The sequence below is a fragment of the Scomber japonicus genome, chromosome 18 (assembly GCF_027409825.1).
Source record: "Scomber japonicus isolate fScoJap1 chromosome 18, fScoJap1.pri, whole genome shotgun sequence".
Taxonomy (NCBI): Eukaryota; Metazoa; Chordata; class Actinopteri; order Scombriformes; family Scombridae; genus Scomber; species Scomber japonicus.
Window position 1 is genome coordinate 13209756 of NC_070595.1, and position 13445 is coordinate 13223200.

At 41.0% G+C, this 13445-nt stretch overlaps 1 protein-coding gene across 1 annotated transcript in view; it reads right to left on the bottom strand.

Moving 5' to 3' along the window:
- The window catches only part of mapk8ip3 (mitogen-activated protein kinase 8 interacting protein 3), a 28842-nt gene extending 15958 nt beyond the window's left edge, over positions 1–12884 (bottom strand). Inside the window, exons 1-10 of the mRNA XM_053338051.1 lie at positions 12031–12884; positions 7721–7841; positions 6950–7020; positions 6333–6424; positions 5341–5364; positions 3697–3844; positions 2311–2542; positions 2084–2186; positions 1185–1303; positions 343–354 (exon numbers count right to left, since the gene is read on the bottom strand). Of these exons, the coding sequence (XP_053194026.1) occupies positions 343–354; positions 1185–1303; positions 2084–2186; positions 2311–2542; positions 3697–3844; positions 5341–5364; positions 6333–6424; positions 6950–7020; positions 7721–7841; positions 12031–12336 (1228 nt within the window). The 5' untranslated portion in view covers positions 12337–12884. The remainder of the gene's footprint in view (positions 1–342; positions 355–1184; positions 1304–2083; positions 2187–2310; positions 2543–3696; positions 3845–5340; positions 5365–6332; positions 6425–6949; positions 7021–7720; positions 7842–12030) is intronic.
- Positions 12885–13445: the final 561 nt, after the last annotated feature.

Sequence of the window (13445 nt, forward strand, 5' to 3'; positions counted from 1 at the left end):
TATTTGCATCTGTGACTTCATGTCTTTCCTGTTTTCTTGTCATTTTAAGCCAATTGGATATCCGCCTGGAAGAGGAGTGCAGGTTTATTTTAACGGGGTGAAGGATTTAAAAAAAAAAAGTCCATAACGTTGGTTGAAAACTAAAGATGATCATTTCACTGTGACTTTAAAGGAATAAGAAACTGCTGTTTTTAATAGATATTGGGCACTGGCATCACCAACATTAAATCTACAGAAATCTGCTGATTAATATCTACTCTTCCAAGTGGAGTTCGGAGCAGAGCGGAGGCTTGAGAGAAAAAAAGGAAAAAGATACCAACCAATGCATGTTCATATACACACCTGAGAACTCGCCTATGGGTGTCACCAGCAGAAGCACATACGGGGAAAAAGGAAACGGGTGAGAGGTTAACAGATGGTCAAAAAGACGGGTCAAACCTCCCTTCCTGTTTCTTCGATATAAAACTGACACTTAAATAATGAGTATAAACATTAAATAAACTGCTTTGAGAATCTGAAAAATAGTATTTAATTATTTGAAATAGGCTGCATTATGGTGCCTATGCGTCTTAATAAAAAAAGAAAGAGGAAAAAAAACAAATAAATAATAAAAGTAACACTGCATGAATGGGCAGCTGGGATTGGGGGATGTAGCCAGTATGGTTTTCCAAGGATGACTGTGCAGTGACACAGGGATGAGCTGCTGTGTTCAAGTCTTGGCCATGCAAGGTAAAAAGTAATATTCAGTGCAGTGGCACATTCACACAGCATCACATGGAGCTCTTGCCCTGCAGTTACGCAAAGCAAAAACAAACACTGGCTTTGTGTAACGCGCGCATGCATCCGCCTTTATTTCCTTTTCGTTTGGGTTTTTATTTAACCTGATATTAGATGTAATATCATATATTAGCATATAAAGGAAACTTCAGGCTTCACTATCATCACTTGGACGTGAGCAGTGATCACCTCAGGAGGAGGTGAAGGAGGCAGCGCTTTTTTTAAGCATTTCCTTCGGAGTGAAATACTGACCACCAACCAAAAGAGAGGAGATCACCATCAGACTTTGCAAAGTGATTCCATTGCACAGTTTTCTTTACCTTTACTGCCAATCTTCAAGGCTTTCTGATAAATATATTAACTAATGAGCCCAGAAAAAGTTATGACAATCAAGCTGCAGTTCGTACCTAGCAGCTCGGCGCCTGCATCCACATCTCCAATGATGTCCGACTTGGCATCTTTGATCTCGTGGTAGAGAGAGTCCGTGTTGATGCCGAAGGCCTCATTCACTATGCCCTGAGAGGGGCTGAAACACACATATATTAACATCGTTTAAGTTCAGCTGTATGATTGAAGGATCTTCTATGAACAACAGGCAGTTTCATTTTGATTTGTTACAGTAGGAAAAACAATAAATAACATGAACAAGTGTCCCAGAAAGCCATGGCAGTGCAACAATGAGGGAGCATGCACAACACCAGGACCCTCAGCCACCATTAATTGAATTATATAAACCTGTGATTTTTCTAGTGTGACACGTCAATAGGGGCCCATCTCCACTGGTCTAACAACTTTGATATGTTTGAGCTTATTGGCTACAAATCTTCACCTGACTCTTAACTAAAAAAAAGAACAAATACAGACAAGATGTTCATTGTGAGGCATTAACTAACTCAATAAAGCAAGTCTCTGCGAGATGGTCAATTCATGGAGCAATGAATGGAAATCAATTGCTGCTGTGAAGCGTTTTGTAGTGAATGGGCTCAAATGTGCAAAAACACATGTATAGTCTGTTGACTTATTTAACAAAAGTAGGTCAGTTTGTAGTAGCAGGTAGCAGGTGAGATGATTGGCTGGTCTCACCTGGTAAGCAGCTCCTCACATCTCCAAAAAAGTCATAACTAATTTTCAAATACGCGTTATATGGATAAACTGAGCACATATTCTAAATGTTTACTTTCTCATGTAAAAAAAAAAAATTAAACTTGACGGTTACTGTCCAAAATGACATGCTGATGGTGACACTGATTTTCAAGATTTTCACTTTATGCGATATGCATGTGGTGCAGCCACTGTGTAGTTGTACCTGTTTCCGCCTCCATACACACGGGGGTCCACACACATGTCCAGCTCAGGAGTAGAATCGATGATCTCCTGAAATTCAGACCACTCATCACTGCTTCCCATGCCTGTGAAAAAAGAGACATGCTGTAATTAAACCCAATGACAACAAAGGTTTTGTTGCAACACCTAAAACCAGGAACGTGAGAAAAGGATGACAGTCAGAAGACATATTTGGTGACTTCCTCTTACCGATGCTGACATTTCTGGTTTCCTGGGAAACTTGCACCTCCATGTTCCGGCTGAGCCGTTTGGCACTTTTCCTGCGGTTCCCAGCTCGTACTCCCTCAAACTCAGATTGCGGGAGGAAGCCCTCGTTGATGGGGGTGACGGTGGCGGAGGGGACGGAGGAGGTGGGTGTGTTGGACTTGCTGCCTGTGCTGCTGGGTGTGGCCGCCACTGAGTCGGACTCTGATCCATCCTCCTTGTTGAGTGGCAGCAGTGGTGTGAGACGGTGACAGAGGAACAAACAAACAGCATTATATGAGCATCATATAGTGGAGTCAGGGTCAGGCATCAACTTTGAGCTATAATACCTGTACATTTTATTTAGATCTACTGCAGAAGTTACTACAGGTAAAATGAAAGCAGACACAGCCAACTTTCTTGTAAGCAGCTCCATGTTTTGTGGAACATTTCCCATCAGCTTTTCTCTGCTTCACATTATGAATGAAACTAAGGAGTTAAAGAATAGATTTTCCATTTTGCAATCTTAATTGTAAAAGTATGAAGCCTGATTTTGGTCAATTCTGGTGTGATGATGAAAAATGTTGACTGCTCAGTGACTTGCTGTTGCAGGAAACCCATGAATACAGATAACTTGGATGTTTTTTTGAACTGCTTTTATAGAAGTTAATAATATTGACTCTATTTCTTGGATTGATTCATTCAAAGGCTTTTAAAAATGTTGTTCAGCATATTAAAGTCACTGCCACAGTCTGAATATTTGACTACACATCATACACCACGAATACAAACTTAAAATAAGGTTAATTATATCCTAATATGCATTCGTGTTAACCTGCATTTATACTCTCTGGATAATTTAATAGCTAAAGACCAGGAGGAGCCACAAGAAAGCAACACTCTGCCATGTATTTATAAAACTCACCACTCACAAAGAGCTCAGCTGTGAATTGTTCTCTATTTTTTCTTACCTTGGCTGTTTCTCTCACTATATCTGCCATCAAATTGTATGAGTAGCAAAGTTTAAATAATAGGAGGACCACTTGGAAACAACGGCTTTAAATTAAAGTGTAAAAACGCATGGTAGAAGCTCCACGATCACACAAAAGAAAGAATCACAATTATAAAGAAAAGTCCATGGAACAAGAATATGGGCCCCTGCTTGCTTGAGTCAACATATATACCTAACAAATCTGACTTTAAAGGGCAGATTTCCAAGTGATGGGAATAAAATAGTTTTCCTCTAAAGTGACACAAGCAGGCGTGGGAGGGGAGGTGGTCCTTGTAGGTGTGGCTAGCAGGATGGGCAGCGGTAAGGCTGGCCCCTCCCCCTTCCACTCCCCAGGCCGCGGTTGTGGTCGTGGAGGAAAGACAAAACCGCTGTTGTCCCACCTGATAGGCGGAGCTGAAGGCCGACTGGCTGAGCTCGCTGACCTGCCAGATGTCTTTCCCTGGCATCATCTTAGCCACCCCGAGACCCCCACGTACCATGCCCTCGCCACTGGGGTACAGGCTCAATGACGGCGGGCGCTCCGCTTTGCTGCTGGCAGAGGAGACACAGAGAGGAGATAGTTAGTTTCTCATTAATTAATTTACTTCATTTTTCCTCTCCATAGCTCGCAGGGTTAAAACAGACAATCACTCACATTCATAATTAGGATAAACTTACAGGAGTAATTCAACGTCTTAGGAAAGGAGCTTGGTCGCTTTCTTGCTGATGGTTAAATGAGAAGATCGGTACCACTCTCATGTCTCATGTATTGCTAAATATAAAGCCAATAGTTACAGCCAGTGGCCAGTTAGCTTAGCTTAGCAAAAAGACTGGAAAGAGGTGGAAACAGGTAGTCTAACTCTTTCCAAAGGCTGTTTGCCTCTGACTCCAGTCTTTGTGCTAAGCTACGCTAACCAGCTGCTGGCTGTAGTTTCACATTTACTGTGGAGACACAAGAGTGGTGTCAATACTCTCGGCAAGAAAGCAAATAAATGTATTACACAAAATGTCAAACTATTCCTTTAAAGAACAGGATCACAATTTTTCAAGCCTGTCTTAAAACACTGGTCAGGTGCTCATATGAACACTGAAACGTTTTTTTTCCTGCTGTTCATACTGGACATTAAAAGATCCTAAGACAGACTAGAACAATTCTGAATTTGTCCTTTAAGGTCTCCAGTTCACCAAAACTACATGTTATTGGAGAAAAACAGAACATCCAGGGGGGATTACATTAACACAGGGAGAATATACAGAAGAGCAAAGGCTGCAATCAAACTCACATCCTGATATATTAAGAAAAGGTCATATGTAAATAGAGCAAGACAGGGATTTTAGGAGAAAGACGACAGTTTTAAAATCCCTGCATGCAGTCCAAGTCCAATGTCTCTTTATTTAATAGAGAGACACATATGGACCAAATGCAAGTCATTCAAACAGGCAGAGCCAGCACTACAGGCATATACATGATATACCTCAAATATAACATCAAACACAAGTTTTTTGAGATGAATGGTACCCAAACAAAATAGTTTTTTGTGTAAAGTTCAGTAAAATAAAATTACCCTAACCCTAACCCATCCAATAATTATACAAAATGTACACACCTTTTAGAAGATAACACTACTATATGACCTACAGCAGGCATGGATTACTTCTTCCTCACTCAAAATTAATGCATATCCTTATAATTGCATCATTTTTGCATTTAGTATATGAATGTTTTGCTTTGGGAGGAGGGACAGACAAACACACAAGCAGAGCAGACACAAACACATGAGGGAGAAACCTAGACGGAGAAAACTGGAAAACATGACCTTTGAACCATTCCTTATTTCAACATTTGTTGTTTAAATGCAACATTATCCATATATTCTTGAAAATAAATAGCCTAGCAGTTACAGGCAACTAATAATAATTCAAGACGCTGAGGCATGGTTAAAGAATCAGAGGGGGCATCAGCAAAGTCCAAGCAGGCCGGTTTAAATGGCGGAGCTGAGGGGAAAAGGAGCGAGGGGCAGTTTGTGGGACCATGTTGGATTTACCTTTTCCTCCATGTGTGGCGTTGACTGTGCAAACAGCAGCACAGAGAGCAAGCCAGCAAGACAGACAAGACAGACAGATGCTGATTAGAGAGAGACAGGAGACGGGAACATGCCATGACACATGAACACACACACACACATACACATACACACACACACACTTTTTCACCTTCATAAGCCAGTCCACAAATATTTTTTACAGGTCTGTCTAGTAAAAAATCTCAAAAGAAGCTCTATTTTCATTCTTTTTATTAAATCAGCCTCTGATAATCTGACATTAACTAGATTTCAAAGCAGCTCCTCTTATTGTATCAAAAAGTACTGAATCTTGTAAGCCTCGCTGGTGTTTATAATGCAACCTAATCCGTTCCGACAACTATCCCAAAAAAATCCTGAGCAGACATCAGCTCTATTCAGTGCTCTATACTTCTAACGGCCACTGAAGATTTGTAGGATTAGGATGCTTTTGATGAGACACTGTGGCTGAAGAGATTTTTAGGATACTGTAGTGAACAAGTTACAGGAGGCAACTAATCTGTGGTTGGGCTAGAGAGGCTACACCAGATGTCCCGCTCCTCATCTTGTTTCGTGCTCATAAATATTCAGGACTCATGAGCGAAAACTGCAAGCTGGCAAACGAAATCCGAACTTTCTTTCTTTTTTTCCTAATTATTTCCCACATGGCTCATAATGGCTGCTGTTCTGTGTACGTCGCCTCTCCTCCTTGTCTGTAGGCAGCACCAGCTGTTTATCGTGGCTCCCTGACAAACAAATGCCAGCATCGACTCAGCGAGCATGTAGAAGCATGAACAGCCTGACACATTCAGGACAAAACATGAAACATCAGCAACAAGACGATGGGTGGAGCGTTACAGTTCGAATTAACACAAAGATATACACTCACACACACACACACACACACACACACACACACACACACACACACGACCTTTACACTCCCACGCCAACAACACATAGGAACAGCAACTCACGTTCGTCCACAGCCGGGGCCATCTGATTGGCTGTTGCTCCCCGCTTGCTGCATTTTGGACCGCTCTATGTGCTCGACGTACGTCTGAATCATCTGTGATCCAGGATAGCGAGAAAGAGGTGTGAGAAAACAGGCAGAGGAAGATTACATGGACTGCTGAAAAAAGGTGTTGCATGTAAAAGGATCGCAGTGACTTAACTACAAAATCTGTGAATGACCCCCACCTTGGTAGAGCTCAAAGGACCTTTACTGTACCTTTTGCATATTGGTTTTTCTTCACTATAAATCACATGCAATTTATGTTTTTCTCCACACACATTTTTGATGTTTTGTCTTTTTTCTACTTTCCAGGCAGCCGTGGTTTTACACTTGATTTGAGTCTTGTGTAAGATAATCCATCAAAGTGCCAAACACATCTTATTTTAGTTTTGTAACAGTATCAGTGCATTATAAGACAATTTATACTTTTCAAATTAATTTAAAGTGCATTGCTCAATGGCTGTCTGGAGTGTAGGAAAAAACACTGAAATAATTAAATAATTAGTATCTGATTTGTAGAAAATGACCTAAAACATGCAAAACCATAGGTATGCTCCTTAACTGTATGTTGTCTCTTACCTCAGTGTGGCGCTGGTGCAGAGCGTTGTACTCTTTCTTCATGTCTGATTCTCTCTCTTCCAACCGAGTGACTGAAAGTGACAGAAAAGTGTTCAACAGCAAGAAACTAGGAAGGACTTTACAGGTATAACAAGGTGAAAAAGTAATGAATTCAAATAGCTCTGACTCTAATCCTCCACAGTTGACAACATCATAAGATATTTTATCATCAATTAAACATGAAGGCTTGGGCAATCAAATGTAACAGCGTAGAACTAGAACAGCTTTTTTGTTTGTTGTTAAAATGCTGAACTATGTGGGTCTACACACACATTAAAGGTAGATAGGGAAGAAATTAACAGCTAATTCAAAAGCATCAACAATCTAAAAATATAATGTCCTCCAACAGCAGTGTATCTACTTCCCTTTCCATCTTCCCCATAGACTTACACTGGAAATGTATTCTTTAGTTTCAGTGATACTTTTTCTTTAAAAAAAATCTGTTTCCTGGTAATAGAACTAGAACTAAAATGCTCAAATTTAGTCTAAATGCCAAATTGGTCAAACTGGAAGTGGATTCAACCCCTATACTGCTTATCTAAAATTACCTTTTGTTTTTTAATGTGCCTTGTTTATTTTCCCCTAGTCCTGACTTAAAATCTAAACATGGTGTTGGAATTAACTTTCACTCTACGACAGTGGCTCTAATTTCAGCTCTGTCCGGGATATTCATCGATAGGGCCCACATTATAGGAACGTAAATGTTTGTAGTAAAGCTGTGTGTCCACTCACTCTGATCAGAATAGTTCTTTGTCTTGAGCTCCAGCTGTTTCCCCTGCAGCTCCAGAAACTCCACCTGTATCTGCAGGTCCTTCTTCTCAGCTTCCAACGCATCCTCGAATTCAATGAATTTCTGATAGAAGACACGTGCAAACATTTAGAGTATGAAATCAATGCACAAACTGTACTTCAAGTGACTATTATACAATATTTTAACTATTGTATACAGATTTTTATTTGTGGAATTAATATGGAAACATGATAAGATCGCTATACTTATGAAATAGTTTGCAGCAGCTATGTTGAACAGTGACCTTTCAGGACAAGGCTTAGGTTACAAATTTAAAAAGATTAACAAAAGCAGTGTTTGGGTGAGAATAAGGTAATCATTAAAGACTGAAGGTTGGAGTTGGTCAGCAGCTCAATAAGAAATCTCTCCATTTGTCCCACAGTGTGCACATAAACTCTGCAACTGAGCAGCCAGAGGAGGTAAACACAGAGTTGCCTACTTCCTTTTCACACTGCCTGTGTTTTTTTTATAAAGCTGTTCACAATGACGTCCTTTTTTCAGTGCAGCAAGTCCATGAAGTCTTAATACTGTAATCCTCTGACTGCAGGGAGACCATGGAACCAGGAATATGCAGCAGATATGCAGCACACACAAAAAGGCAACGGCTGCAGTGTGATCACCCAGTGAAAATACAACTAGTGTTGACACTTTGACACTTCAAGACACAGGAAAACAACAATCCTTTGTCGTTTGCAGAGTGGATTTTAGCAGGGAAACGAACAAACACGTCAGTCCCTTCAGCTACTGACTGCCTCCACCTCTGAAGGTGAGAGGTAGCTGCAATATAACAGGAATGTGACTCTACCTACGTGTTAGCCAATTTAACAAGATGGGTTTATGTAGCAAAACACCTTAATTAGTCACAGAAATGGAACTCAGTTAAAGGTTAATTTGTGTCTTACTATTAATTACCAAGCTGTTTGAAAAGCCTGTGTTGTTTTTGCACCCTTTAAGACCAATGAAATACCTGAAAATCTACAACTATACACACAATCTTTGCCATCTCTCACAATATTCAATATTCATATTTGACAACATATCCTACAGTGATGCCCTTCAAATCCACTTTGCTTTCAACTGCTTTTACCTGAATCAAACACTTAACCTCTCTAACCTCCATCCAGAATATTTTCTATTACAATATAGCATTATGAGAGTAAAGCATAGGTAGGACTTTTGTGACTTGGGATTATGAAAATAACATTTGATTCATGTATACAATAATTACACAGGTTAATTAATAGTTTATGTATTTATGGCCTGGAATATTGTGTTTTTCTATCCCGTATGAATTATTCATGAAGAGGCCTTGTGATGAGTGGAGGTAATGTGCTTCTCTGACAAACCATGGCTGCGGTAAGTGCTTTTGATTTCAGTGTGGTCACACTTTTAACAATGTCCCCTTGAAGAGAGAGTGAACGAACACCATGAAAAAAGTGACATGCCGTATTTGTCGACTCAAATATGCTTAGATGGCGGTTTTGGAGAAATGTGGTTGTGTTGAATCAAGAAGCCTATTTCATTAGTTGTCTCTTTTTTTCTTTTTTTTTTTGTCCAAATTATTGATCAGTGCTGACAAGTTTAATCAGGTGTTGGTGTACATCTGACTAAATCACATCAAGAGAGAAGGTGATGAGAAAATGATCAGATAGAGCTGAGTGATGATGAGTAATCTATTTCTGTATTCACACTCTGAGAAGTTAATAACACTGAAAACTGCGTAGCAACAAAGACGCAACGAAATGTGTTAACGCCACGTGAATAACTGTGATATGAGTGTCTTGGTGAAGGCTTCACAAGGAGACAGGGAGTTGTTGGCTTTGTTTACAATTAGCTAGAGCCTAATAACCTTGTAATCTGAGCTGCTTTTTACTCGTTGCTACCAGTGTCTTGCTCTCAGTGTGCACTATTGTTTTCCTCAGGCTCTGAGATTCTCTCTCACTCTGCCCTTTTTTGTCTCATCAGCCTTCATTTCTCTCTCTCTCTCTCTCTCTCTCTCTTGCTCTCTCTCTCTCTCCCTATCTGTCCAAATAGGCCTGTGCGTTTACTTGCTCATCCTGCAGCTCTCTAAACCTCCGTCCATTTCCCTTTTTTTCTGCTTTTGTTGCTCTGCCTCTGCTCCTCATAAGCACAAATCAGGTTACAGTTCCAGGCTCCCTCAGTGTGCTCTGTGTACTATTGATTTCCTATAATACCCCACCCCTCACACGTCGTCCCATCCCCCATTGTGCCCTCATAACAGTTAGACCAAACTGTTTCTCTATTTATAAGTTATATTCAAATTTGACACCTAATTTGAGCAGAGATGTAAATCCGCTTCAGTCAACAGCTGCAAGCATAACGTTGTATTGAAAAGACACATTCATGTCAAAACAAATCAAGACATAATATAATACATTTGAGCAAAAAAGATGATTGAGTATTAAAATGTATGTATGTAAATGAATTGCTAATTACAAAGTTATTCAAGATTTTGTGGAAAGGCAGTCTCCTTTTAAAGTATGGTTTGGTTAATGCAGCTACACTGACCAATAATCGTTTTCTTATTGATATGATGTCATTATAGTTTCTATGTTTTCTTCACCAGCAGATTATCCATATGACTACTTTCAGTTTCAGTATTGGTACTGCTGGTGAAATAAATATTAAAATCCCCATCAGGACCTGTCATTAAAAACAAAAGCTACAGCTGGCTGAGCACCAACTGTTACCTGCAGGAGTTAATTTCAGCTAATACACAATACATACGAACACGTTTTTACAGTAAATGACTTTATCTCGTCATGAAATTCAAATAAGCTTAAATATGCTTACACTGAAATATTAATATTAGCCAACAAGCCCTTTCTAAATTAACAGCTTAAAGTGAAAAACAAACTAGATAAATTGACATAGGGAGAAAACACCGAAGGGAGAACAGATGATGAAACAGACTAAAAGCTGAGCTAAGCTGACACTAGCAGGGCTGCCAGTGATATGCTGAGGCCTCTTTGGATGGGAGGAGGATTAAAGTTGCTTTATGATGCCTGTTGGATCCTACGGCTGCTGTGACACCAGTCACTGAAAGACAGTGGGGGGGGGAAAAAGATTTGCTGGAGGTGGAGTTTAGCCGGTAATGTAATAGCTCTATATTGATGTCCGCGTTTATTGTTTGTGTCCCTGTTCTTGCAGTTTTCTGTCGTTAACGCCCACTCTGAGTCGTGCTAACATCCTTCGGCTGTTTCAGAGCTTTGCTGCCTGTCACTTTATCACCAAATACTGTATGAGCTGCTATCAAGTCTTTACTTTCTGTTTGCATACTGTGTGCTTTTTACATTTGCATATGAGACTCAGCTCAAGTCTAAATTAGAAAAGAGGGTTAAAAATCAAACAAATGCCTGGTTTGTGGGTGTGTTACTGGAGGTAGTTGTAATAATAGTAATAGTAGTGGTAGAAGATGTTCTGACAGTCCTGCAGATGTTCAAACTGAGGAAGGTCCAGTAGCAGTACAGATGTATTAACAGACATAGTGGCAGTAATGGTATCACAGCTGGAATACAAAAGCTTCATACTGCCATCCACACATAGACTGAACACTGTTTGTTCAACCTTTAAGTAGTGTTTACTTATATGTAAGGTAGTCTGCACGCATATTAACTCTACTACAACCATATCCTGAAGAAACATTCCTCCACTAATATGCCAATAGTGTATCTGTGACTGTACACTGACTTCAACATCTCTTAAATATAGCAGTAAATCAGCCAAATAGATTTAGATTAAGTAGTTCACTGTTCCCAGAATTGTGAAGTATCCTATAAAGCATTTCATTTTGCAGGACATTACTTTTGCTTGACTACATTGTGAAACAAACTCAGAAATTATTTAGTAAATGTCTACTCTTCTGATATATATTTTTTAAATTAGTGTAGTTTTGATTGGGATGCTATTACTTTCACTTGAGTGAGGTGAAGCACTTTTATAAAGCAAGTTTAAGCACATCTTCAACAAACTGAGCATTATAGGCAGTTGTGCTAAAATAATGTATCACGTGCTTCTAAATTTGACTATAACAGATGTTTTTTAATAGCTCTAGGCGCCAATAAATTTGACTAAAAATATACTCAACACTGTCATGTCACAGGCCTAAACATGAGTCACATGTCTGATGAAGCCTCCCTGCTCAGACAGGGCACCGTGACTACGGAGAAGCAGCAGGAAGTTGGATGTGATGATGCGGCTGGAGGCCCAGCCAGTGCCGGGGGTTGCTCACCTCCTCTGCCTGCTTGCGCAGCGCTTTCTCCCTTTCATACTGCGTGATGAGCTGCTCGTTGTCCTCCTTCAGCAACTCCAGCTCCACTTCGTGCTCCTGGTTCTCGGTCAGCACCGCGTCCAGGTTCTCCAGGACGTTCACCACCAGCGGCATCAGCTCCTTCACCACCTCCTCATCATAGCTGCGGATCAGCCGCTCGAACTCCCGGTAGATGCTGTTGGCCAGGCCCGACACCCGCTCCGACATCACGGAGCCGGAGCCGTAGTCGTCCTGATACACCACCTCGTCTATCTGCAGCTCCATCATCTTGGCAGCTGGAGCCGGCTTCTGTTTTCCAGATGAGGAGGCTGCGCTCAAACAGTTTTTTAAGGCCTATAAGGCGAGACCGTTACAGGTTTTGGATCCGGTCAGCACAGGAGAAGGGGGGCATGCAATCACAGTCTTTCCTCAAATAGAAATAATAATAATAATAAAAAAACACTATGCCATTTTGCAGCAGCGCATATTTACTTCAACTGGCTGTTGCTGTGTGACGGTGTATAACCTTGAGCTCGGTAGTGAAAATATATTTATATTTTGATGTAAAGAGGGCCCCCTCCTCCTCCACGGCCAGCCCGTCGTATCGCCTCCAGACGCGGCCCTGCTATCGCTCTCCTCCGGCAGAGAGCATCTGATCTCAGCGGGCGTGCAGTGGGCCAGCCTGTGGATCGGCCCTCGCTGAGTCCATGCCGAGGAACCAAATGCCCCCGTCGATAATATTGCACCTGCCTCTCAGCAGCCGCAGCCATGGACCCCAGCCATTACTGGCAGGGGGAAATAAATAAATTAATAAATAGTTAAATAAATAATCAAACGCTCCCGGTCCCCGCCGACGCCCGATCCGCCTCTATAACACCGTTTCTTCCATGTTTTGTCCCTCCTTTGCAGCGGTCCGCCGATGCTGCTGGCCAGGCTCGGGCGTTGATGGTGATGTCTCCCTATGGGAGAGGCTCTCCCTGCTGTTCAGAGGAGCCAGCTGACCGACTCTGGCTGACGTCACACCGTCTGCATTGAGCGAGCACACTGGCTGCGTCAAGCCAGACACGCGACGCCGGAAGTCAGCTTCGAGGATTCAAAGTAGAGGTGCAGAGAGGTCGTGATCATGTGGTTTTTGGATAATGATACATTCTCAGCTTTTCAACGATGCCAAAAATGATATTATTCATTTTTACTTTTGAATATAGCTTTTACGAACAAATTATTTGAATATTTGAAAATAATTTAAATAGTGAGTGTTCCCTCCACACATGTATTAAGACATATTTCTGCTTGGAACAATAAGGTATGGCTGATATGGTTTTTCCATTAAAAATGTGTAATTAGCTCTTTAAAACTCTTAAAATTACATCTGCTCCTTTTCTCTCATTCAAAAAGTC